Source organism: Oncorhynchus mykiss, chromosome 5 (assembly GCF_013265735.2).
Source record: "Oncorhynchus mykiss isolate Arlee chromosome 5, USDA_OmykA_1.1, whole genome shotgun sequence".
In the NCBI taxonomy this organism is placed as follows: domain Eukaryota; kingdom Metazoa; phylum Chordata; class Actinopteri; order Salmoniformes; family Salmonidae; genus Oncorhynchus; species Oncorhynchus mykiss.
This window is the reverse complement of record NC_048569.1, coordinates 60,457,495-60,484,641: the sequence shown is the minus strand read 5'-3', so window position 1 is coordinate 60,484,641 and position 27,147 is coordinate 60,457,495. Positions and strand designations below refer to the sequence as shown.

The 27,147-nt window shown below is 42.6% G+C and overlaps 3 protein-coding genes across 6 annotated transcripts; 2 read left to right on the top strand and 1 right to left on the bottom strand.

Moving 5' to 3' along the window:
• Positions 1-211: 211 nt before the first annotated feature.
• Positions 212-4,474, bottom strand: LOC110522875 (serine/threonine-protein kinase NIM1-like). Its single transcript, XM_021601327.2, has 3 exons — positions 4,330-4,474; positions 4,109-4,179; positions 212-1,449 (listed from the first exon to the last, which is right to left on the bottom strand). Exons 2-3 carry the CDS (start codon positions 4,109-4,111, stop codon positions 1,126-1,128), a joined length of 327 nt encoding a protein of 108 aa, XP_021457002.2. The 5' UTR covers positions 4,112-4,179; positions 4,330-4,474; the 3' UTR covers positions 212-1,125.
• Positions 4,475-8,193: 3,719 nt separating this feature from the next.
• Positions 8,194-13,330, top strand: LOC110524218 (DNA polymerase epsilon subunit 4). 2 transcript variants are annotated; one of them, XM_021603668.2, is made up of 4 exons: positions 8,194-8,590; positions 12,413-12,497; positions 12,799-12,840; positions 13,039-13,330. In XM_021603668.2, exons 1-4 carry the CDS (start codon positions 8,246-8,248, stop codon positions 13,053-13,055), a joined length of 489 nt encoding a protein of 162 aa, XP_021459343.2. In that variant the 5' UTR covers positions 8,194-8,245; the 3' UTR covers positions 13,056-13,330. The 2 variants fall into 2 exon arrangements, with proteins under 2 accessions (XP_021459343.2, XP_021459344.2); XM_021603669.2 differs by lacking the exon at positions 12,799-12,840 and having other exon boundaries at positions 8,242-8,590; positions 13,039-13,275.
• Positions 13,331-22,447: 9,117 nt separating this feature from the next.
• On the top strand, positions 22,448-24,795 carry ccl44 (chemokine (C-C motif) ligand 44). 3 transcript variants are annotated; one of them, XM_021603667.2, is made up of 5 exons: positions 22,448-22,634; positions 23,327-23,456; positions 23,773-23,920; positions 24,178-24,218; positions 24,415-24,795. In XM_021603667.2, the coding sequence occupies exons 1-4, from the start codon at positions 22,571-22,573 to the stop codon at positions 24,214-24,216; spliced, it is 381 nt and encodes a 126-aa protein (XP_021459342.1). In that variant the 5' UTR covers positions 22,448-22,570; the 3' UTR covers positions 24,217-24,218; positions 24,415-24,795. The 3 variants fall into 3 exon arrangements, with proteins under 3 accessions (XP_021459342.1, XP_021459341.1, XP_021459340.1); XM_021603666.2 differs by having other exon boundaries at positions 22,449-22,634; positions 24,178-24,223; XM_021603665.2 differs by having other exon boundaries at positions 22,451-22,634; positions 24,178-24,256.
• The last annotated feature ends 2,352 nt before the right edge of the window (positions 24,796-27,147 follow it).

Sequence of the window (27,147 nt, the reverse complement as noted above, 5' to 3'; positions counted from 1 at the left end):
ATTCATTTTTAGACAAAACATTGCCCTTCCAAGCCATTGAATAGCCAAAATTAAGATCTGTGCACATGCTCTACTATGTACAAGAAATCTGTTTTACACATTTTAGAATGTTGTGAATAGCACTTTATATAATTTACAAGTATATAAACTGAAGATTATATTTACATGAACTTTTAAGTGTTTAAGGATAAAAAAGTATTGTAGACCTAAGTAGAGCAATGAAAATATCAGGACATGGGCCCACACTTGGTGCCTGACTCCCTTACAATTCATATCTGGACAAAGCACTTTTCCTGTATCACAACAAAGAAAGATTAGCCATGCCCTTGCACAACCCCGGTTATATTTTGATGAAGCACTGGACTAAGTAGGCTTGGAAGATAGGCAAAGGATTAATAGCACTCAGTCTGCCTCTTGCTGTAAGCCTATTGAACAGAACATAGGCCTATTGAGTAAAGTGACGGTCACAAGTGACGGTCACAACAAGCTGAAGCCTTGTTAGTCCATAAGCCTCAATAGAATTAATGGACTGTACATTACAAACCAGATCCTGTAATCTTAACCACGGTTTCTTTTCATCACAGATTTCTGAGGCATACTGAAATGTAATGAATAATGTGAGCACAAGATGGTGGTATTTATCTACCTATCCTCTGTACTACGATGAATAAGCAACAGCAGATCCCTGAGAGAGCGGTGTGTGTGTGTGAGTGAGTGAGAGTATGCACATGTCTGCACGGGTGTGTTTGTGTCTTGTCCATGGAGCACCACTGGTCTCTGAGATATTGCTAACTGATCCCTCAGATAGTTGTCTGAGAACTTCAGTTCTCAAATGTTTGATTTCAATGTAAGTGGTCCTCCAAAAGTGTTTGTTTTAATCCTAAGAGAAGATCCATAACTTGCCAGTCCCTGGTACAAAAACTGTTACGAAACCATGGTCTATAGCATAACACAGACATTAGTTGGGTTGTGCTTGACCATAACAGCAGTGGCGTCCATCTCTTGGTAGTGACAAAGTCCTTAGGGTAGAGGCCTGCATATCCCACATCCTCCACGGACCTCCTCTTCTGGATGTGGTGGAGGAGGATACGGTAGGTCCCCGTCAGGGGGTTGCAATTGTCTGTGTTAGGTGTTGCTCTGCAGATGGGCCGCCATGAAGCCCAGGCCAGAAAAGGCCAACTTCACCTCCTGCTCCTCCAAGCACAGGACCTGGGTGACCATGAAGTAGAGGAGGATGCCCAATGCCCAGATGTCCATGTAACGACCCATGTAGCCTTTCTCTTTGAAGAGCTCTGGAGCGGCGTAGGATGTGGAACCACAGAATGTGGTGAGGACCTCGGTTGGACCAGTCACTATGCTGAAGCCAAGGTCTCCCACCTTGATGCAGTAGCTGGTGGTATAGAAGACATTCTCTGCTTTCATGTCTCGGTGGACAATGTTGTCGTCGTGCTGGAATGATAACAAAAAGGGGTGGGGTGGGGGTGTGTTGGTTGGATGTTGCTACAAAATTAAGATGATTCAGAGGGGTTGGGTTAAATGCGGAAGAGACATTTCAGTTGAATGCATTCAGTTGTGCAACTGACTAGGTATCCCCCTTTCTCTTTGCCTCTCTAAATCATGCAAGCAAGATTACAATCATTGGATACACACTGGTAAGTCATGACTACACATAAATGATGCATTGATGAGAAAGTTACTCACCCAATCCTCAAGCAGCCCTAATCATGGAGTGGAATTGACATCTGTGCGTGTCTACTGTTCAAAGCTTTCAATGGGCATAGCTCACCATGTGTTTGATGGCTGAGGGGATCTGGGCAAAGATGAGCTTGATCTCAAGGTCAGACAAATGGCCACCAGTTGGCGATACGTGAGTAGAGATCCCCTCCCCCACCATACTCCATCACCAGGTGCAGGAACTTGGTGGTCTCTATCACCTCGTAATGCCCATTTTGCTACATTTTCCGAAGTGGTATCAGTTGTAGACTGCTCAACTCTCATTCTTGCTACTCTATCAGTCAGACTTGACGAATGAATGAACCAAATAACTATTTAACTAACTATTGAAAGGATGACAAACTAATAAACGGTAGCCCTCCTTACCTTTATTCAAGGTATGAAACCCCCAATCTAACATTGTCACATCCTATTTTCCCCCTGAGTTCGTAGAAGGAGATCCTTCGGCCCAGTATAAGGTCGTTGACCACCCTTCGGTCTAGGGTCAGTTCTGATATAATAGGAAGGGCTGGAAGGACTTTGGGTGAATTGTTCACCGATTCTCACTCGTCTCACTTGTCCTTGCGTTTCATGCTAGTCTGGATTTGAGTTCTAAAGGCGCAAAAAAAAAAAAAAACATCAAAATTATAGGTGAGATTTTATACTTAAACCCCATTTTTTGTGGTATCCAATTGGTAGTTACAGTCTTGTCCCATCGCTGAAACTCCCATACGGACTTGTGAGAGGAGAAGGTTGAGAGCCATGCGTCCCCGGAAACACGACCCTTCCAAGCCGCACTGCTCGCTTAACCCCGAAGCCAGCCGCATCATTGTGTTGGAGGAAACACCATTCAGCTGGCGACCAAAGTCAGCTTGCAGGAGACCCAAGTCAGCTTGCAGGAGACCCAAGTCAGCTTGCAGGAGACCCAAGTCAGCTTGCAGGAGACCCAAGTCAGCTTGCAGGAGACCCAAGTCAGCTTGCAGGAGACCCAAGTCAGCTTGCAGGAGACCCAAGTCAGCTTGCAGGAGACCCAAGTCAGCTTGCAGGAGACCCAAGTCAGCTTGCAGGAGACCCAAGTCAGCTTGCAGGAGACCCAAGTCAGCTTGCAGGCGACCCAAGTCAGCTTGCAGGCGACCCAAGTCAGCTTGCAGGCGACCCAAGTCAGCTTGCAGGCGACCCAAGTCAGCTTGCAGGCGACCCAAGTCAGCTTGCAGGCGACCCAAAGTCAGGGGGCAGGCGCCCAAAGTCAGGGGGCAGGCGCCCAAAGTCAGGGGGCAGGCGCCCAAAGTCAGGGGGCAGGCGCCCAAAGTCAGGGGGCAGGCGCCCAAAGTCAGGGGGCAGGCGCCCAAAGTCAGGGGGCAGGCGCCCAAAGTCAGGGGGCAGGCGCCCAAAGTCAGGTTGCAGGCGCCCGATCTGCCACAAGAAGTCGCTAGAGTACGATGGGACAAGGAAATCCCGGCTGGCCAAACCCTCCCCTAACCTGGATGACGCTGGGCCAATTGTACTCCACCTCATGGGTCTCCATGTCCCGGTCACTGACACAACCTGGGATCGAACTTGGGTCTGTATTGACACCTCAAGCACTGCGATGGAGTGCCTTAGACCACTATGCCACTCTGGAGGCCCAAGAGGTGAGATTTTAATTTGGATGAGATTCACTGTGTTCGATAGCAGGGACTCCGATTTGGAACTAGGGTAATAGAACTACATTGTTAATCAATTTCAACCTGGTTGCCATCTTCCATGGAATCTCCAGTTGGCTGTATTATTCACATATACCGAACAAAAATATAAATGCAACATGATAATCCATCCACTTGATAGGTGTGGCATATCAATAAGCTGATTAAATAGCATGATCATTATACAGGTGCACCTTGTGCTGGGGACAATAAAAGGCCACTCTAAAATGTGCGATTTTGTCACAAAACACAATGCCACAGATGTTTCAAGTTGAGGGAGCGTGCAATTGGCATGCTGACTGCAGGAATGTCCACCAGAGCTGTTGCCAGAGAATTTAATGTTAATTTCTCTACCATAAGCCGCCTCCAATGTCATTTTAGAGAATTTGGCAATACGTCCAATTGACCTCACAACTGCAGACCACGTGTATGGCGACGTGTGGGCAAGCGGTTTGCTGACGTCAATGTTGGAAACAGATTGCCCCATGGTGGAGGTCAGGTTATGGTATGGGCAGGCATAAGCTACGGACAATTAACAAAATTGAATTTTATTGATGGCAAATTGAATGCACAGAGATAACATGAGGCCCCGGAGGGGTCGGGAGACACTGTGGCCCCATCCGACGATACCCCTGGACAGTGCAAAACAGGCAGGATATAGCCAAAGCACAGCCCCCATACCACTAGAAGGATATCTTCAACCACCAACTTACCATCCTCAGACAAGGCTGAGTATAGCCCACAAAGATCTCCGCCACAGCACAACTCAAGGGGGGGCGCCAACCTGGACAGGAAGATCACATCAGTGACTCAAACCACTTAAGTGACGCACCCCTATGTACAGATCCTTGTGCACGGTCCCATGTCACAAGAATCTGTACATAATTCCTGAAAGCTGAAAATGTCTCTATTATTCCATGGCCTGCATACTCACCAGACGTCACTCATTGAGAATGTTTGGAATGCTCTGGATCGACGTGTAGGACAGCGTATTCTAGTTCCCAGCAATATCCAACAACTTCGCACAGCCATTGAAGAGGAGTGGGAGAACATTCCACAGGCCACAATCAAATGCCTGATCAACTCTATGCAAAGGAGATGTGTCGCATTGCATGAGACAAATGGTAGTCATACCAGTTACTGACTGGTTTTCTGATCCACACCCCTACCTTTAAAAAAAAAAGATATCTGTGACCAACAGATGCATAATATCTGTATTCCCAGACTTGTGAAATCCATATATTAGCGCCTAATGAGTGTAGATGAAGAGGAGGAAACAGTTTAAAAGATGATTTTTAAGCCTTTAGACAGTTGAGACACATATTGTGTATGTGTGCCATTCAGATGGTGAATGGGCAAGACAAAATATTTAAGTGCCTTTGAACGAGAAATGGTAGTAGGTGCCAGGCGCACTGGTTTGTGTCAAGAACTGCAACGGTGCTGGGTTTTTCAAGCTCAGCAGTTTCCCCTTTGTATCAAGAATGGTCCACCGCCCAAAGGACATCCAGCCAACTTGACACAACTGTGGGAAGCATTGGAGTCAACATGAGCCAGCATCCCTGTGGAACCCTTTCGACATCTTGTAGAGACCATGCCCCAACGAATTGAGGCTGTTCAGAGGCTGCAACTCAAGTGGGGGAATGCAACTAAATATTAGGAAGGTGTTCTTAATGTTTTGTACACTCAGTTTATATTAGGCTGGCAGCACCTTTGCTATCATGTGCAGGACTAGTTAATGAGGCCTTAGTCCGATGAGGTCAGAGCAGAGCATCTTATTTCTGGCCTATCCCTCAATTAAATAAAACATGAATCAAACTGAATCAAAATAAATGAATGGCCTGTTTGACCATTTAAGTATGTCATGCTAATTTGATATCCATGCCATCCTAGTACATTGCTCTGGTAAGAGCAAGAATACAGAAATGAAATGTTAAAATATGATGGAAGTGCATCCCATTGTTCTGTAATGTATAACCAATGTAGCCTTCAGACAATACACTTGAGAAGACTATTATGTCATGAGGGCCTAAGAGAAGCCTTTTTTGTTGAGAAGCCTTTTTGTCCTAGACTTGGCACTCCGGTACCGCTTGCCATGCGGTAGTAGAGAGAACAGACTATGACTAGGGTGGCTGGGGTCTTTGACAATTTTTAGGGCCTTCCTCTGACACCGCCTGGTGGAAAGGTCCTGGATGGCAGGCAATTTAGCCCCAGTGATGTAGTGCCTTGCGGTCAGAGGCCGAGCAGTTGCCGTACCAGGCAGTGAGGCAACCAGTAAGGATGCTCTCGATGTTGCAGCTGTAGAACTTCCAGTCTGCCAAGTCATAGGCTAATTTGTCCATCGGACTGCTAGATGGTGAAGTGTGATTCATCACTCCAGAGAAAGTGTTTCCACTAGTCTTGAGTCCAAGCTTTACACCACGGGTGCTCGGCCATGGAAATACATTTCATTAAGCTCCCGACTAACAGTTCTTGTGCTGACGTTGCTTCCCGGAGGCAGTTTGGAACTTGGTAGTGAGTATTGCAACCGAGGACAGACAATTTTTATGTGATACGTGCTTCAGCACTCCCGTTCTGTGAGCTGGTTTTGCCTACCACTTCAAGGCTGAGCCTTTGTCACTCCTGGATGTTTCCACTTCACAATAACAACACTTACAGTTGTTCAGGGCAGCTCTAGCAGGGCAGAAATTTGACCAACTGACTTTTTGGAATGGTGGCATCCTATGACGGTGTCACGTTGAAAGTCACTGAGCTCTTCAGTAAGGCCATTCTACTGCCAATGTTTGTCTATGGAGATTGTTCAATTTTATACACCTGTCAGCAACGGGTGTGGCTGAAAAAGCCTAATCCACTCATTTGAAGAGTTGTCTACATACTTTTGTATATACAGTGCATTCAGGAAGTATTGAGACCCCTTGACTTTTTCCACATTTTGTTATGTTACTGCCTTATTCTAAAATTGATGAAATTGTTGCTGTTTTTTCCTCAGCCTACCCCATAATGACAAAGCAAAAATATATTTATATTTTTTTCAAATGTGTTAAAATTAAAATTAAAACTGAAATATCACATTTACATAAGTATCAGACCCTTTACTCAGTACTTTGTTGAAACACCTTTAGCAGTGATTACAGACACGTTTTTTTGTGGGATGATGCTACAAGCTTGGCACACTACTTTGAGAGTTTCTCCCATTCTTCTCTGCAGATCCTCTCAAGCTCTGTCAGGCTTGATGGGGAATGTTGCAGCACAGCTATTTCAGGTCTCTCCAGAGATAATCGATTGGGTTCAAGTCCAGGCTCTGGCTGGGCCCCTCAAGGACATTCAGAGACTTGTCCCAAAGCCACTCCTGTGTTGTCTTGGCTGTGTGCTTAGGATCATTGTCCTGTTGGAAGGTGAACCTTCGCCCCAGCCTGAGGTCCTGAGCAGGTTTTCATCAAGGATCTCTCTGTACTTTTCTCCGTTCATCTTTCCCTCGATCCTGACTGGTCTCCCAGTCCATGCCGCTGAAAAACATCCCCACAGCATGATGCTGCCACCACCATGTTTCACCGTACGGATGGTGCCCGATTTCCTCCAGACGTGATGCTTGCCATTCAGGCCAAAGAGTTCAATCTTGGATTCATCAGAGTATCTTGTTACTCATTCTCTGAGAGTCTTTAGGTGCCTTTTGGGCAACTCCAAGCGGGCTGTCATGTGCCTATTGCCGATGAGTGGCTTCCGTTTGGACACGCTATCATAAAGGCCTGATTGGTGGAGTGCTGCAGAGATGGTTGTCCTTCTGGAAGGTTCTCCCATGTCCACAGAGGAACTCTAGATCGCTGTCAAAGTGACCATCGGGTTCTTGGTCACCTCCCTGACTGCTCATTTTGGCTGGGCGAATGATGGAGGCCACTGTGTTAATGGGGACCTTCAAAGCTGCATAAATGCTTTGGTACCCTTCCCCAGGTCTGTGCCTTGACACAATCCTGTCTCTGCGCTCTACGGACAGTTATTTTGACTTTATGGCTTGGTTTTTGCTCAGACATGCACTGTGAACTGTGGGACTTTATATTGACAGGTGTGTGCCTTTCCAGATCATGTCCAATCATTTGAATTTGCAACAGGTGGACTCCAATCAAGTTGTAGAAACATAATTGATGATCAATGGAAACAGGATGCACCTGAGCTCAATTTCGAGTCTCATTGCAAGCATCTGAATACTTAGGGAAAACCGGTATTTATTTATTTTATTTTTTATACGTTTGCAAAAATAAAATAAAAAAACTTTTCACTTCGTCCTAATGAGGTATTGTATGCAGATTGCTTTGGATTCCTTATTTATTGAATAAATTTTAGGATAAGGCTGTAATGTAACAAAACGTGGAAAATGTCAAGGGGTCTGAATACTTTCTGAAGGCAGTGTCCCTTGGGCCTTATGGCTTAATTAGATACCGACATAGATAAAGCAGCACTAACAGCTATTTCACATAAATCTAATCTAGGCCTATTATCACTTAAACATTGAGCAATATTGAAAGGTGGGCCTATCAAATTCAATATGTATCACAGGTCTATCTACAAACAATTCAAACAATGAGTAATTGAACACATTTCTAATGTATTGGATGAGCAGTAATAGAGAGATGAAGATGTACATTTTATGTAACAAATATGATGAGGTTGTTCATTAGGGTCGTGATCTGCATCTTTTCTTTTTAGCAGCCTCGCGGTTCTGTAGTCAATGTTTCACAACGTTTAGGAGCGCTAAGGAGTTGTGAACATTCACCAATGGCTTAAACCAAATATTTGTTTGGCCATGGTTCAAGCCAATCCTCACCTCATGAAGTCGGCCATTCCACCAATCACACACAATGAATAGTTGGCGGGAGTGGAAGGGGAGGAACATTCGAATGTATTATTCACTAATCAGAACTAGGCACGTTTTTGACAACTCGTTTGTGTACAAGATAATGGCGTCAACTGTTGCAGTGCCTGTCGCCCCTACAGTGTCAGACCCAGAGCGGTGTGAAGGCGAGGAAGAGTTACGGGGGCTCGAGGCTGAAGAAGAGAGTAACCAACATACTGGGCCCGTTGCAGCACCCTCCCAGAACCGTCTAGCGAAGTTACCGCTGTCCCGTATCAAGGCACTGATGAAAGCGGACCCAGACGTGTCCCTCGCTAGTCAAGAGTCTGTGTTTATCATTGCTAAAGCCACAGTAAGTTAAAAGTATTACATTACGTTAGCTACCCCTAGCAGTATTAGTTTGTTTTCATATTTTGTAGCCTACATTCAAGGTGGGTTAAGTCATGTTGCTAGCCAGTTTATTTACATTTGTAATTTAGGAGATGGGATTATCCAGAGCAATATACAGGAACAATTAGGGTTAAGTGCCTTGCTCAAAGGCACATCGACTGATTTTTCGCCTAGTCGGCTTTGTGATTCAGCAATGCTCTAAACTGTTAAGAGTATAAGAGCCCCACAGTGACGTGTCATAAAACCTAGCGGTCAAACAGGGAAATGGTTCCAATCGTTTTTCCACCATTCATTTTTCAAAAAAATGTCAAAGTTTACTTACATTTTGTAGATTTAAAAAATATATATTTTCACTGCATCTTGGATAGCCTACACAGACGTTTCGGTTTTGCAGCCGCCTTCAGTGTGTAGGTGCAATTCTCTTTTAATTCAAAACAGCATTTGAACAACTGATGAGGAGCAGGTGCTTCTAATCAGGGTTGTCACTCATCTGCCAATCAGGGATGTGGCTTTCCTGGTCTACCTGTATTCAAGTTAGTCACAAAGAAATACAGAATTATAGGGTAAGGCTGCAGGCACAAAGGGCAATTCATGATTTAATTGACTTAGGTGTCTGCTCACTTGGTTACATTATATAAATTCATGAGATGGCTTACTGCAAAGGACATCCGGCTCAGCCGTTCATAAATATGTGGGACTCATAAACATAAACTCATAAACGATATGCAAAATCTGGACAGTGTTCTTGTATAAAGTATCACAGTTTATACAACTGGTGGGTCTCATCCTGAATGCTTCATTAGCTCATTGTTATGGATGTATCCAAATAAATGTCACGAGAAAACAGCTTAAACAAATGCAGCTACTTTGCTGTTATTCTGTCTGCACTGTTTGACATGACTCTAAGTTAGCTGTAGTGCAAATCAAATTGTATTGGTCACGTACACATTTAGCAGATGTTATTGCATCCTAGCTCCATTAATTCTGTAATATTTAACAATTATCAATAAAACATACATCTAAAAATAAATGAAGAATTATAAGAAATAAATATTAGGACGAGCAATGTCGGAGTGATATTGACTAAAATACAGTAGAATAGAATACAATATATAAACTCAGAAAAAAATAAACGTCCTCTTACTGTCAACAGCGTTTATTTTCAGCAAACTTAACATGTGTAAATATTTGTATGAACATAACAAGATTTAACAACTGAGACATAAACTGAACAAGTTCCACAGACATGTGGCTAACAGAAATGGAATAATGTGACCCTGAACAAAGGGGGGGGCCACCAGCTGCATTAAGTACTGTAGTGCATCTCCTCATGGACTGCACCAGATTAGCCAGTTCTTGCTGTGAGGTGTTACCCCACTCTTCCACCAAGGCACCTGCAAGTTCTTGGACATTTCTGGGGGGAATGGCCCTGGCCCTAGCCCTAACCCTCCGATCCAACAGGTCCCAGACGTGCTCAATGGGATTGAGATCCGGGCTCTTCGCTGGCCATGGCAGAACACTGACATTTCTGTCTTGCAGGAGATCACGCACAGAACGAGCAGTATGGCTGGTGACATAGTCATGCTGGAGGGTCATGTCAGGATGAGCCTGCAGGAAGCGTACCACATGAGGGAGGAGGATGTCTTCCCTGTAACGCTCAGCGTTGAGATTGCCTGCAATGACAACAAGCTCAGTCCGGTGATGCTGTTACACACCGCCCCAGACCATGACGGACCCTCCACCTCCAAATCGATCCCGCTCCAGAGTACAGGCCTCGGTGTAACGCTCGTTCCTTCGACGATAAACAAGAATCTGACCATAGCCCATGGTGAGACAAAACCATGACTCGTCAGTGGAGATCACTTTTTGCCAGTACTGTCTGGTCCAGCGATGGTGGGTTTGTGCCCATAGGCGACGTTGCCTGTGATGTCTGGTGAGGATCTGCCTTACAACATGCCTACAAGCCCTCAGTCTAGCCTCTCTCAGCCTATTGCAGACAGTCTAAGCACTGATGGAGGGATTGTGCATTCCTGGTGTAACCCGGGCAGTTGTTGTTGCCATCCTGTACCTGTGTGATGTTCAGATGTACCGATCCTGTGCAGATGTTGTTACTCGTGGTCTGCCACTGCGAGGATGATCGGCTGTCCGTCCTGTCTCCCTGTAGCGCTGTCTTAGGCGTCTCACAGTACGGACATTGCAATCTATTGCCCTGGCCACATCTGCAGTCCTCATGCCTCCTTGCAGTATGCCTAAGACACGGTCACGCAGATGAGCAGGGACCCTGGGCATCTTTATTTTGGTGTTTTTCAGGGTCAGTAGAAAGGCCTCTTTAGTGTCCTAAGTTTTCATAACTGTAACCTTAATTGCCTACCTTAATGATCTTTCCACAGGTACATGTTCATTCATTGTTTATGATTCATTGAACAGACATGGGGAAACAGTGTTAAAGTGTTAAATCGTAAAAATCAAAATAACTTTTATTTTTGAAAGACCGGGTCCTGAAAAAGGGACGTTTCTTTTTTTGCTGAGTTTGCATACGAAATGAGTAAAGCAGTGTGTAAACATTATTAAAGTGACCAGTGATTCTATGTATATAGGGCAGCAGGGTTGAGCAACCGGGTGGTAGCCGACTAGTGTTGGCTATTTAACAGTCAGATGGCCTTGAGATATAAGCTGTTTTTCAGTCTCTCGGTCCCAGCTTTGATGCACCTGTACTGACCTCGCCTTTGGGGGTGAACAGGCTGTGGCTCAGGTGGTTGATGTCCTTGATGATCTTTTTGACCTTCCTGTGACATCGGGTGCTGTAGGTGTCCTGGAGGGCAGGCAATGTGCCACCGATGATGCGTTGGGCAGACCACCCAAGAAGCTGGTGTTTGGATGATATATTTTCACGGTTTGCCTGCCTAACAACACCTGTGCCAATATATCCTCCAAACACTGGCCTCTCGGGCATGATCACTTAATGAGTCATAATACCCATGGAGCCTAGCGGTCAAACAGGCAAATGGTTCCAGTCGTTATTCCACCGCTTAAAATAAGGAGGCTGCCGCGACGGGCCCAGTTTGTTGGTTGTTCTCTTCAGCCTCGTTCCCCCGTAACTCTTCCTCACCTGACCACTACTCTGGGGCCGACCCAGTAGGTGCCACAGGGGCGACAGACACAGTTGACGCCGGTTATCAAAACGTCACAGTAAGCCTACACAAAACACAGCCCTTATTTGAAGTTTTTCTAAAATGCCCTATGGGAAAAATGAATGGTGGAAATACTATTGGAACAATTTCCCTGTTTGACCGCTAGGTTTTATGGGTATTATGACTCATATTGTGGTACTCTATAAGTTGGGGAGGATTTTAGGAAGGACCTACTTTATGTTCCTTGTAGTTCACTGGTCATCAACTGTTGAGCTACTTGGTGTGCAGGCTTTTGTTTCAACCCAGCACCAACACATCATTGCTGTAAAAGCAATATCTAGCTTAGCTACCTAAGATGACATATTTGTACTTTTTTAGAAAACCTTTTATTTAACTAGGAAAGTCAGTTAAGAACACATTCTTATTTACAGTGACGGCCTAGGAACAGTGGGTTAACTGCCTTGTTCAGGGGTAGAACGACAGATTTTTACATTGTCAGCTCGGGGATTTGATCTAGCAACCTTTCAGTTACTGGCCCAACGCGCTAACCACTAGGCTACCTGCCGCACATTCACGTTACTGTAGTCACAATACACTTATGTTATATGTTACAGCGACGTTACTGACTGTATACTGAACTTCATGTGTTCCAGGAACTCTTTGTTGAAATGATTGCCAAAGATGCCCTGGTGTATGCCCATCAAGGAAAGAGGAAAACTTTGCAGAGGAAAGATTTAGGTTAGTAATGTCAAGAAGACATGATCATATAGTACACCAATCATACCATATGATTATTGCTACGTGTAATGGTCACCACCCCTGGTTTTGGAGAGCTACATGGCATGCCAGGCTTTAGTTCCATCCCTGTACTAAACACGTGTTAGGCCTAACTGATTTAACCGATCAAGGTCTTCGTGCGGTGCTAGAATAAAAGCCTGCACACCATGTAGCTTTACAGGGCCAGGATCGGGGGTCATTTAGGCCAGCCTTTGACTTTAGTTCTTCCAGCTATTGTGTTATTTGTTGTTTCTACTAACAGACAATGCAATAGAGACCGTAGATGAGTTTGCCTTTTTGGAAGGTAAGTTCCCTTCCAAGCATCCATCTTCACTAAACCTCTACCATATTTAATTCTTTGTCAGATTGATTATAGATTTTTTTGTAATTGAATATTCACGCTGTGTTGCATTATCCTGAGTCATTGGCTGTAGTGAATCAGTGAATATATGTTTGTGTAACCGGTTTGACAAGGTTTTCTTGGTCTATGTTCTCTTTAAAGGCACTCTAGACACCTAGACACACTCAGGAGACAGCAGGCAGTCCAAGAATCAGAGGCATTCTTCATCATAAGGACAAGAGGCATTTGGAAAACAGACTGACCTGTCTTACTTTTGAAGTGATATCGCTGAGTTGGTATTGGTCACAAGGACTTTCCTTCCTGGACATAGATAAACTGTAAAGACATCAGTGATGATCCTCCCTCAGTTCGTCTTGTATGCAAGGAGTCTGCCATTTTCTATTTGTAAATAATGTGAGATTATGTTGAAATAAATCATAGTGTATAAACCTGATCATTTATAGTTCTCATTTGTTTTCTCCAAAAGTCAGAAATAAATCCATCCTCATTAGTATACCATAGTGTCAACTGTTTAGGCAACAACTACACATTTTCCATTGTGAGGAAAATACAGTTGAGGTTGGCATTTTACATACACCTTAGCCAAATACATTTAAACGCAGTGTTATACAATTCCTGACATTGAATCCGAGTAAAAATTCCCTGTCTTAGGACGGTTAGGATCACCACTTTATTTTAAGAATGAAATGTCACAATAATGATAGAGCGAATGAGTTATTTCAGATTTTATTTGTTTCATCACATTCCCAGTGGGTCAGAAGTTTACCTACACTCAATTAGTATTTGGTAGCATTGCCTTAAACAATTTAACCCAAAACATTTGACCCAAGTTTAACTTTCACAAGCTTCCCACAATAAGTTGGGTGGATTTTGGCCCATTCCTCCTGACAGAGCTGGTGTAAGTCAGGTTTGTAGGCCTCCTTGCTCTCGCATGCTTTTTCAGTTCTGCCCACAACTTTTCTATGGGATTGAGGTCAGGGCTTTGTGATGACCACTCCAATACCTTGACTTTGTTGTCCTTAAGCCATTTTGCCACAACTTTGAAAGAATGCTTGGGGCCATTGTCCATTTGGAAGACCCATTTGCGAACAAGCTTTAACTTCCTGACTGATGTCTTGATGTTTCAATATATCCACATAATTTTCCATCCTCATGATGCAATCTATTTTGTGAAGTGCACCAGTCCCTCCTGCAGCAATGCACCCTACAAAATGATGCTGCTACCCCTGTGCTTCATGGTTGGGATGGTGTTCTCTGGCTTGCAAGCCTCCCCATTTATCCTCCAAACATAAACATGGTCATTAAGGCCAAACAGTTCTATTTTTGTTTCATCAGACCAGAGGACATTTCTCCAAAACAGTACGATCTTTGTCCCCATGTGCAGTTGCATACCGTAGTCTGGCTTTTTTATGGCGGTTTTGGAGCCGTGGCTTCTTCCTTGCTGAGCGGACTTTCAGGTTATGTCGATATAGGACTCGTTTTACTGTGGATATACAGTGCCTTGCGAAAGTATTCGGCCCCCTTGAACTTTGCGACCTTTTGCCACATTTCAGGCTTCAAACATAAAGATATAAAATTGTATTTTTTTGTGAAGAATCAACAACAAGTGGGACACAATCATGAAGTGGAACGACATTTATTGGATATTTCAAACTTTTTTAACAAATCAAAAATGGAAAAATTGGGCGTGCAAAATTATTCAGCCCCTTTACTTTCACTGCAGCAAACTCTCTCCAGATGTTCAGTGAGGATCTCTGAATGATCCAATGTTGGCCTAAATGACTAATGATGATAAATACAATCCACCTGTGTGTAATCAAGTCTCCGTATAAATGCACCTGCACTGTGATAGTCTCAGAGGTCCGTTAAAAGCGCAGAGAGCATCATGAAGAACAAGGAACACACCAGGCAGGTCCGAGATACTGTTGTGAAGAAGTTTAAAGCCGGATTTGGATACAAATCTTTCAGTTTTTGATTTGTTAAAAAAGTTTGAAATATCCAATAAATGTCGTTCCACTTCATGATTGTGTCCCACTTGTTGTTGATTCTTTACAAAAAAATACAGTTTTATATCTTTATGTTTGAAGCCTGAAATGTGGCAAAAGGTCGCAAAGTTCAAGGGGGCCGAATACTTTCGCAAGGCACTGTAGATACTTTTGTACCTGTTTCCTCCAGCATCTTCACAAGGTCCTTTGCTGTTGTTCTGGGATTGATTTGCACTTTTCGCACCAAAGAACGTTCATCTCTAGGAGACAGAATGCGTCTCCTTCCTGAGCTGTATGACAGCTGCATGGTCCCATGGTGTTTATACTTGCGTAATATTGTTTGTACAGATGAACGTGGTACCTTCAGGCGTTTAGAAATTGCACCCAAGGATGAACCAGACTTGTGGAGGTCTACAATATTTTTTAATGAGGTCTTTGCTGATTTCTTTTGATTTTCCCATGATGTCAAGCAAGAAGGCACTGAATTTATTGTCCATAAATTTGTGGAGTGGTTGAAAAACAAGTTTTAATGACTCCTACCTAAGTGTATGTAAACTTCTGACTTCAACTGTATAGACTACATTTTAATAAGAAGGAAAGTACAAGACATGAGAATCTATCCACCCAAAGTAATATAAAACCTCTAGCAGACACAATGCTTTACAGGGGGTCTAGCAAATGACCAGATCTATCTTTTGCAGACTTAAGGGTAAAGACTTCTGGCATATTATTTCCAAACGTCTATTTTTCTGTCTGTAAGCACGTAGCGTAGAGACTATATTTGGATATACCATTATATCCTGTTTGTTTTGCTGTTTCAATAAAACATCAGCCCAGAGAGAGGGACTTGATAATAAGAAAGCATAATATGAGCTTATGTTAATATTAGAATGGCTTACACCAGGACAGACGCACATGCCGGGGAAAGTGGCTGTGCTGGTGGTCTGCTGCTATGGCGAATAAAATGTATCTGGAGGAAATCAAGGCTGGACTAAAAATACAATTGTGTATGTACTCCTTGTGCATTCCTTCCTGAATAATTTCAGGTTTAGTGTATCAACAGAATAATGATTTTTGTGTATTTTTAACCCACCTTCCATGATATTACTGCAGAACATTATATAATTAATTCCCACTTTTTTGGGGATGAATTTATTTCTAACTTTTCATTAACCATATATCAAATCTAACTTGGAAACTTTTCAGTATTTCTGAGAAATTCAGTCATTTACATTTATTTATTTCCTACCACCTTTTGGCACCAGTCAATTTGGGGGGGGATCACTTATTATCATCTACAGCTGTAGGATCTTAATCTTAACTCTGTTGTTGCTGAGAATTTTCATGATTTACATAAATTCACTGAAAACTCATACTCATACTAAATCACAATTATATTAACATTGCATTTTTTTTCTCCCCTTTTTCTCCCCAATTGGTATTAGTTACTCATCACTGCAACTCCCGTACGGACTCGGGAGAGGCGAAGGTTGAGGGCCATGCGTCCTCCGAAACACAACCCAACCAAGCCACACTGCTTTTTAACACAATGCACATCCAACCCGGAAGACAAATGTTATTTGTCACATGCGCCAAATACAACAGGTGAACAGTGAAATGCTTACTTACTAGCCCTTAACCAACAGTTTAAAAAAAAGTAAGAGATAAGAATAACAAATAATTAAAGAGCAGCAGTAAATAACAATAGCGGGCTACCGGTACAGAGGCAATGTGCTGGGGCACTGGTGTCGAGGTAATTGAGTTAATATGTACATGTAGGTAGAGTTATTAAAGTGACTATGCATCGATAATAACCTTATAGTAGCAGCAGCGTAGAAGAGGAGGGGGGGGGGGGGGCAATGCAAATAGTCTGGGTAGCCATTTGAATAGCTGTTCAGGAGTCTTATGGCTTGGGGGTAGAAGCTGTTTAGAAGCCTCATAGACCAAGACTTGGTGCTCCGGTACTGGTTGCCGTGCGGTAGCAAAGAGAACAGTCTATGACTAGGGTGGCTGGAGTCTTTGAACATTTTTAGGGCCTTCCTCTGACACCGCCTGGTATAGAGATCCTGGATGGCAGGAAGCTTGGCCCCGGTGATATACTGGGCCGTACGCACTACCCTCTGTAGTGCCTTGCGGTCGGAGGCTGAGCAGTTGCTGTACCAGGCAGTGATGCAATCTGTCAGGATGCTCTCGATGTTGCAGCTGTAAAACCTTTTGAGGATCTGAGGACCCATGCCAAATCTTTTCAGTCTCCTGAGGGGGAATAGGTTTTGTTGTGCCCTCTTCACAACTGTCTTGGTGTGCTTGGACCATGTTAGTTTGTTGGTGATGTGGACACCAAGGAACTTGAAGCTCTCAACATGCTCTCCACTACAGCCCTGTCGATGAGAATGGGGGCGTGCTCGGTCCTCCTTTTCCTGTAGTCGACAATCATCTCCTTTGTCTTGATCATGTTGAGGGAGATGTTGTCCTTGCACCACACGGTCAGGTCTCTAACCTCCCTATAGGTGGTCTTATCATTGTCGGTGAGCAGGCCTACTACTGTTGTTATCAGCAAACTTAATGATGGTGTTGGAGTCGTGTCTGGCCGTGCAGTCATGAGTGAACAGGGAATACAGGAGGGGACTGAGCACGCACCCCTGAGGGGCCCCCGTGTTGAGATTCAGTGTGGTGGATGTTGTTACCTACCCTTACCACCTGGGGCAGGCCCGTCAGGATGTCCAGGATCCATTTGCAGAGGGAGGTGTTTAGTCCCAGGGTCCTTAGCTTAGTGATGAGCTTTGTCTGGCCCTGCGGCTTTGTGAATGTTGACCTGTTACATGACCTCTTACATCGGCTGTGGAGAGCGTATTCACAGTCGTCCAGAACAGCTGATGCTCTCATGCATGTTTCAGTGTTACCTGCCTCGAAGCAAGCATAGAAGTTATTTAGCTCGCCTGGTAGGCTCGTGTCACTGGGCAGCTCTCGGCTGTGCTTCTCTTTGTAGTCTGTAAGAGTTTGCAAGCCCTGCCACATCCGATGAGCGTCGGAGCCGGTGTAATACGATTCGATCTTAGTCCTGTATTGACACTTTGCCTGTTTGATGGCTTGTCGGAGGGCATAGCGGGATTTCTTATAAGCTTCCGGGTTAGAGTCCCGCTCGTTGAAAGTGGCAGCTCTACCCATTAGCTCAGTGCCTGTAATCCATGGCTTCTGATTGGGGTATGCACGTACAGTCACTGTGGGGATGACGTCCTTGATGCACTTATTGTTAAAGCCAGTGACTGATGTTGTGTACTCTTCAATGCCATTGGAAGAATCCCGGAACATATTCCAGTCTATGCTAGCAAAACAGTCCTATAGTTTAGCATCTGCTTCATCTGACCACTTTTTTTTTTATAGACCGAGTCACTGGTGCTTCCTGCTTTAATTTTTAGCTTGTAAGCAGGAATCAGGTCAGATTTACCAAATGGAGGGCGAAGGAGAGCTTTGTATCAGTCTCTGTGTGTGGAGTAAAGGTGGTCTAGAATGTTTTTTTCTGATTGCATATTATAACATTCTACATAATAGAAATTAGGTAAAACTGATTTAAGTTTCCCTGCATTAAAGTCCCCGGCCACTAGGAACGCCACCTCTGGATGAGCATTTTCCTGTTTGCTTATGGTGGTATACAGCTCATTGAGTGTGGTTTTAGTGCCAGCATCGGTCTGTGGTACAGTTCTACAGTTGGTCTACAGTTTATCATGAGATACTCTACCTCAGGCGAGCAAAACCTTGAGACTTCCTTAGATATCGTACACCAGCTGTTTACATATATGAATAGGCCCCCGCCCCGTGTCTTACCAGAGGCTGCTATTATCTTACTTTTGGCCAGCTAATAGCCTAACGACTGATCAAGCAAAATCATGGACTAAATGTTCAAATCCTGTTGCTGCAGGATTATTTTTGCTTTGACTATAGGTCAAATTAAGATTCCACCCCTGTACCTTCTCAAATGGCAATTTAGTTTTTCTTTTGCAGCTTTTGTTATACACATCCATTTCCCCTAAATTAAAAATAAAACACCCATTTTGGAAAAGTGTTCAGTTCCCTAACTCTAAGCACAGTTAAGACCATGTTTTGCAATGATTTGAAATAATTCCTTTTGTGTGTTTAACCAAACATGTTCTGGTTTAGTTTTACAGTGTATATAAATAAACAAAGCTGTGTGAACCACATATGTTAGTTTGAGGACTGCCTGCAAAGTTTGTCTACTCCCACCAGAAGAATGCTAGGCAGCATAGAACATGCCAGGGTTTTTTCTGGATCAAAATGGGGCTTAGGTGGTGGGCATGGCCAATGATATGGTCATCGACGGAACATTTGAGGCCCCCCTGTTGGCTGCAGTGTCAAACTTTAGCTGTTTTAAAGCTAATTTCCTGCAATTCTACAAAATGTGGCATGTTTGAGATAATGTTGCAGTTTGAAAGCAACATTTCCTGCAACTCTACACCTTGCCATGAGTCTGAGAGAAAATATGCAGTTTTAAAGATAATATCCTGCAATTATAGACATTTTGCTATGGCTGATATTATGAGTGACTCAAACATCATAGCAAAATCACTGGGGGCCACATGCCATGACAAAAATTCTCATAATTGCATAATTCTTTTAAATTTGAGATTTTTTTCTACTTTTATATCTGGTTTAAGTCATTTTAAATTTGCACTATGCAGAAAACGCTCTGCAATTTCCTGGTTGCTAAAACTCTAATTTGCCTGATTTCAGTTTGTGACAAAATAAGCTAGTATAGTGTAGAAAATTATTGGACCATCTAAACTGCTAACCAAAACCAAAAACATAACCAAAAATATTGTTTCAGCTGTTTGAGGCTGGTGTACTAAACCGAAAGTAAAAGACGCAAAAACAAAACTTAAGAACGGGAAGCATAGAAATAGTGCACATAGAACATATCTACCGCTTCTTAGACTTGCTTCCAAGAAGAATTACAGATTTATAACTCACCATTCTATGTGAAATTGGTTGCGCGGCCAAAAAGCTACATAATTAAGTTTACACTAAACGTTTTCCCACCCTGATTGCATTTTTTCATTTTTTTTTTTTACTGTTTGGACATGGGCAGTCCGATAAAACACTTGGGTGCGGCCCGCCCAAGTCTTTTCAATGCAGAAAGAAAACCTTGCATGCAGTGCCCTGGCTATAATAAAATATAATCACTACATGTTGCATGGATGGACTTAATTTTATTTTGACAGTAAATGAAGACATTCTATTAGGAATCGCTCTCATGTAAAGTAAGTATAGTTCCACCAAGCCTTTTGTCAAGATCAGAACATTCAAGCAATCATTATGTACCCCTGAAGAAACTTTGTTTATACCCATTAAATTACTGTATATGCACAACTTAATTTTTCTAAGTTTACTATTCCATTAGTCGGCACCGCCAACATTTTTTTGAGGGTTGTGTGTCAACTCATGCTTTTTACAAGAACAGAACATGAACTGGGGACCACCTGTAATTTAGTGTATAAAGCTGAGAAGTATTCACTTTTCAATCTTCATGAAGTTGTAGAGTAGACAATGGCCCATGATGGCTATAATCACCCATCCACTCAGAACATTCCAGATAGTACATACCAAATGTTATGTGCTTGATAAATGATACATCTCAAAATTTGACACATTTGCTCCCTGAAACCTAACCTAACACTTTGGGCTAAGCTGCCCCGGCCTGTACCACAGGTATAGTTAGCTTTGCCCTACAACATCCCCATGACATACCTATCCCTCCTCTGGCTCTCTACCTCCTCAAAGAGGAACACCGATTTAGTTGATGATTTACAGTCACTAGTTTTTTTTTGACCTTTTGTTTGAAAGTTTGTGCCTAGTATACTTTTACAGTGATCTCTTAATCGCCCCAAAGATATGCCGGAAATGTGTTTGGCTCAGGAGCAGACTGAAGTCAAGGGGAAGGTATGTTTTTGCAGCTGAAAGATTCCAGCTTGATTTCTTAAGGGTTGAATTCTTGCACGCTGCCCCCCTCTCCCCTCCCTACCTCACAGACTGCATATTTTTAATTCCAGGTCTCAGGTATGCACAGTCAGATAGTATGGATTACACTGGCCATGTCGTCTAATAAACGCCACTACCTAAAGCCTAGCATTCAGCAGAGATTTACCCTGTATTCATTTACCATGTGTTTTACCACATTGTCTGTTCATGGATGTTGCAACTCTCCAGGTGTTATTCCATTGTACTATAACATAAGTAGTAGCTACTGCTGTAAAATACAAACGAGATATGGCCAGTCTTCTCAATAGTAGTTAAATAGCTAAACACTTCCTTGTGGTCACTGGAAGCATTTCTTCTAAGGTACATTAAACAGCGTGTAATCAGTCTCGTCATTAAATACAAAGGTTATTTGTGTTTTCCTGTCCATTGTTTTTCAGACAAGGGTTATTTCATTTGTGTCGTTGTAACTTAGCTTTTTTTCTATGTAAAAAAAATATTTTCATAGCATTACTTCCACTTTTTTTCAACCATGTTAATTTCGTTGAATACCAAAGGCATTAGAGAATGTGCTGTAATTCTGCAGTAGTTTCATTGCTTGGTTAGAAGGGTGGTTTTTGACTGGTGGAGAATCAGCTGAGTTCTAATGACACTCAACCTGCCACAGCAAACAGTCATTACCCAAAACCACACTCTGGGTCAGTCAATCCTCAACTGCCAACCAGTGTTGACTTTGCATCCATTTCCTCCAATAACGTAGGCCATTTTATATTTGACATTTTGTATTTAGTTATAGTACTGAATTTGGGGACTTGTCAGACACTCTGTTCAGAAAGGCAAGTAAGAAACACACTTACAAACTACTCCTACACTTTGGATGCCATCGTGCTTAGCCACATGCGTTACACTTCTGACACCAAATGTTGCAAATTTATGGGGTAACCGTCTGGGACTTGCATTTGTGAGTCCAAGACCTTTGCCATTAAGCCAAGAAAGGTCCAAGCCTCTTGAAAAGGTTGTTAGGTGTTGTACGGAGAATGATTGTTAGAATGTAGCTGCTATTTAAAGTCAGTCACAGTCCAGACTCTATTGAACATGTACATTAGTTGGCAAATCGGCTTCTGTTCTCAACATGTTATCATTTCTTGTGATCTAGCTAATGGTAGAGAGCTGGTTGCCGTTTTATAGTATTAGTGGTGGTTTATTTTGGGAAACAGACTGCATGTAACTTGCTTGTGCTTTGAACCATGTTGCTACTAGAGATGCCTTTTGTCATTTTACATGAATGAAAACAACATGAATGTATTAGTGTCATGTGTTGCACAAGCTTTGGTGTTCCCTGTATTGTGCTTGAGCAGTGACCAGTCATAACATAGCTGTAAGACTAATGGGACACACCTACAACAAGGTAGAGCAGTTTCCATGACTGCATTAGAGAATGCCATACATCTAGATTATTTTAAGAGCTTTTTTTTGGGGGGGAAGCACCTTTTTGAAGAGTGGGAAAGACATGAAAATGAACACAGTGAGTGGGGCACTCAGAGGAGAGGGGGAGCTGGAGGGGGGAGGGTTAGGGAGTGCATGTCTGTGTTTGAGGGAGAGCGAGGGAGAGAGTGAAAAGGAGGGAGGGAGGGAGAAATATAAGAGACAGAAATAGAGGGGAAGGTAACACAGCAGATTACTTCCCTGCCAGGCTCACCATGTTTCTGTTGCAGACTGTGACTGTTATTTCTCTGACTGTCATTCTCCTGGGCTCGGTGGAAGGTAAGACACAATAACACCTACAGTGTATACCGTTAGCAGCATGCACCCTGCTGGGAGCCAGTTTAGCAGGGAAGCGAAGGAGAGCAAGCTAGAGGAGAGGGGAAGAGGGAATACTGGAGCAGCAGCAGGGAGAGCCATGGATGTAAATAGAGGGCTAGAATGAAGACTGATTTCACATCAAAACATTGAACGCTAATAACAAGCTAACTGAAAACCTCAGACTTTAATTGGGGGGGGAAATTATATCAATGATAAAATATGACAAGGTTCAGAGCAGCTTTCATATGACACGCATCTGGTAACTTGTTTATCTCAGCTAATATTATTGTGCTTACTCACTCTGGTTGGATGAAAAGCCTTGTCATGTAGTCACAGTGCCACTGGCATAACAGCACATTATGGGGGATCATGGGATGTTCTAACGCCTTCTGGCTGTCTGCACTCTAGATGACATATCCTGTCAAAAAGAACAACCGTTACATATGAACCTTGAGATAGTCTAACTATACTGTATAGAACAGTGCAATGAAATGCCTTACATTCCTACTAATATATGTGTGTTTCTAATCTACAGTATCATAACAACCCTCCTTATGAGCCAATCGCAATCATATAGCCTTCATATACCGTAAGTGTGCTTTGACTTAAGCGTTTGCCTCTCCATCTCTCTCTCTCTCCCCCCTCTCTCTCAGGTAACGGGGTACAGATGCAGAGAGATGTTCAGTGCTGTATGCAGTACTCCCAGGGGAAAGTGCGCACCAAAGACGTGCTGAGGTTTGAGGTACAGACGGAGGGGCCAGACTGCAGTATAAAAGCCATCATGCAAGTATTTCAACTATCCCGAAGCAACTCGCAGACATGGAAAATATGCCTCTCAGAGCTAAGAGGCATTGTCATCTATCCAGGTCCTGTTGTTATGGCTCATGTTCTACTGTAATTGCCAGGGAAGTGAGGAAGGAAATATGTGGGAATAATAAGCCATCCCAAAAAAAATTATCCTCACTAGCCAACTTTGTTGAGGCTTTGGTTCAGAGAAGGCTTTATTAAAACCATGCTGCATATCTACAGTTTGTACTGTATGTTTCAGTTGGAAGGTTGTCGTGGTGAATGTTCTTTGTCTGTGTTGTTGTGGCTGCAGACTGTACACCAAGAAGGCGGTGAAGTGTGCTGACCCCAGAGACCGAAAGGTCAAGAGGTTACTGAGGAAGCTGCTCCAGAGGCAGAGGACCAAAGCACATAGGATCATGTGGCTCTACCCTCATGGCAACCTGCCAGTCATGTCGGAGGTGGGAAATATGCACTGTGTTTATACACATAGGGCTCAATTCAATCTAACCCACACTGCAGTTATACTACATTAAGATACTACATAAACATTCCTATGGTGGGAGTGATTGAACATCCAAAAAGCATTATTAGAAAGAGTGGAAATATTAGCTTTATTCAAAAGTGTGCTGTAGACTTTCCCCCTGATTATGTCTCCATAGACAATGGTTTTCCACATGTTGAGTACACTGCTGAACAGTTTTATTTTCTCTATCAGGACAAGAAGGATGGGTGGGATGCCTTCCATGTGGAATGAGTGTGAGGTTGTTGTTACCACAGGAGAATTATTGTCATAGGTGACATGTGTTCTTCCTTTTACTCCAGCAATATTGTATTGTCTCTATGATCTAAAGCGTGTAACGTTTATGGTGCACTTAAATTACCCTTAAATTGCCCTTTGGGGACAATAAAGATTTATTGAACTGAACCCAAACTATCTCTCCTGTCATTGCAGGCCAAGTAAACTTCCAGCGGCTTGTCATCCTAACTCAGCCAAGCTTTCTGACTCTCCAGTCGTCTCGTGTCAATATCTCCCTGGGAGTGTGGTGGCTGAGCTGTCATTGCCATACAGTCCATGAGAGGTTTTGATATATAGCTAAATGTATTTTACACTGACTGTCGCTAACTATGCCAAAGTATTATGCTAAGTATTTCTGATTACTCTAGCCCAAGAAACCAGTCTTCACCGTCTATGTATACCTGTTCAATGTATACCTGTTCAATTTCCTAGAGGGCTTGTTCTCTCCTGAAACACAATGTAATGTAGAAAAATGCACTGTCTGTTTAAACACGACATCTGAAGTGGATCTTTTCTAAATAAATGGACCTGAAAGAATGAGATTTTCTTCCTTATTGTAGCCTAGGCTCAATCTATAATATAGGTCAGTGGATTACTCAAAAGTATTAGTGTGGTTATATTTCATTGGTTCAAGTAGCTACTCAATGATTTTTTTATAGGTGCAGTTGTAACAGTAACTGCTATAAAACACGGCTGTATTAATAGCCCATAGAAGCAGCGTGTATATGTACACACAAAGGTGGTGTTGGTTCCTCTCTGGCAGAGGCCCCACGCTGCTTCTGTTTACTGGCCCTGGGTGGGTGCACTCTGTTTGATGTCGAGGTACCCAGCACCTTCACTCAAAGACAAAAGGTAATTGATGCTTCCCATAGCGTTGAGCTTCTGGCTCAACACTGTTTGAGACGCCCAAAACAGCTCTGGCACTCCATTTGACAGTTCGTTCATTTTGGTGAAGGCAGCTTGACACCATATCGCTACCTAGAGGTTTAGACCAACAATGGGGAGACTTTATTCAATGAGAGGCAGAACTGTAAGTGTGAAGCCAATGCAGGTGTTCAGTCCTGCAGTTTAGACTGGTCGTGAGGAAGAATCCATGGAGACTCAGGGCCAAAAACAGGAGATTCTCCACCAGGGGTAGCCAGAAAACGGTTAGATACCACCACCCCCTGGGGAATCTCTTGACCACATCTATTACACTCCAGAGATAAACACAATTGTCAATTCCTGAGACATTTATTTGTTGCAACTCCTATTCTTCCAACAAAATACTGAAAATGACACTTCCCAAAAGCGATCCAAATTTGAGCCATCTCGCAAAAACATAAATCAACTATTTAATACATTAAACAAGAGTCACACATTACAACAATATTCTCTCAACCACGGTCAAGTTTAGTTTTTACGTAACTACATACACAGTAGGCCTACTTACTTTTAAAACCTTTCCCACTTAACATTCAACTTAATTGCTTTCAAATGATGTTTTAGGCATAACATTTTTCCACTTTTTTCAACAGTCAAATCAAAGAGAAAAGCCATAATCAAATGTACCACATCTGGCTATAGTGCTTTCATCGATAAAGCACCAGACGTTGAACTGAAATGGCCAGGTAAGATTACAGCATCAAGGAAAGGGAATATCTGGTGAACATTTTTAGTTATGATTCAAGAAATACATGAAGATCTCCCTTATATTCTACAAATGGATATTCAACCCTCACGTTGTCTGAAAAGACTCACAACACTCAAACAAAGAGGGATGGATTCAAGCCCTAAAATATAAACCGTAGCAACATTGGGGGAGAAACATATCAAGTAATTCAGTAGGCTATGTAACATTCTTTTGTCCATCTTTACTACACACAGAAACATACAACAGCCCCAATGATATCAACATTCCTATTCAAAGCAAGCATACAGTAATACTTTCACATACTTCAGACTTAAGTGACTAGTACCAAAATATGTTCAGTTAAGTAACACTAGTTAACACTGAAAATACATCTTTGTTACAAATATTGTTTTGAAAAACAAAGTCTAACCCCAATTTAGCTCAATAAGTAACATAGAAATCACCCAAGTATAAAACAGATATCGGTACAAATGTTTACTGTATACATTCACGTTGATTCAATTGACAGATCAAGTAAACTACAGTACATTACATCATAAATTCAATACTTGTTTTTGAAACCGTAGAAAAAATGCTTATCAAAGTTGGTAGCACGGATAATACGGAATAAAAATGACCTCTTGGTAATGTTTGGGGCAGAAAATAAAATGACTCAAGAGAAAGCATAATGTACACTTGAATGTTAGAGGTAGATTCACATTAAAAAGAATAACCACCAACTTAAAGTGGCAAAATATAGAACAATAAACAAAGAATCAAGCCATGCAACAGAACCAGCTAATTGATTGTGAGTATACAAATGGATATCCCATTTATTCACAAATTCTAAAAAGGCCATTGAATGGCATTTATTTTCTTGTTCACGAAAATCAATCCTATACAGAGTACATAACAACAGTCAAAAGTGGTCTCTACTGTTATGAACACATAAAATAAGTGAAAACAATATAGTAGCTAGATATCTATGAGAAATTTGATTTCACCTGTCCAGTTATTTCACATCAGTTTCCTCTAGACCAGGTATGTGATACATTTTTAACAAATAAAAAAAAAAAATCACATTTTCAAATGGTCCATTTATATTTTCCAACATTTGGGTAAGTGTCACACCCTGGTCAAAGTATTTTGTGTTTATCTTTATTTATTTGGTCAGGCCAGGGTGTGGCATGGGTTTTTGTATGTGGTGTGTATGTATGGGGATTGTAGCTAGTGGGGTGTTCTAGCTAAGTCTATGGCTGTCTGAAGTGGTTCTCAAT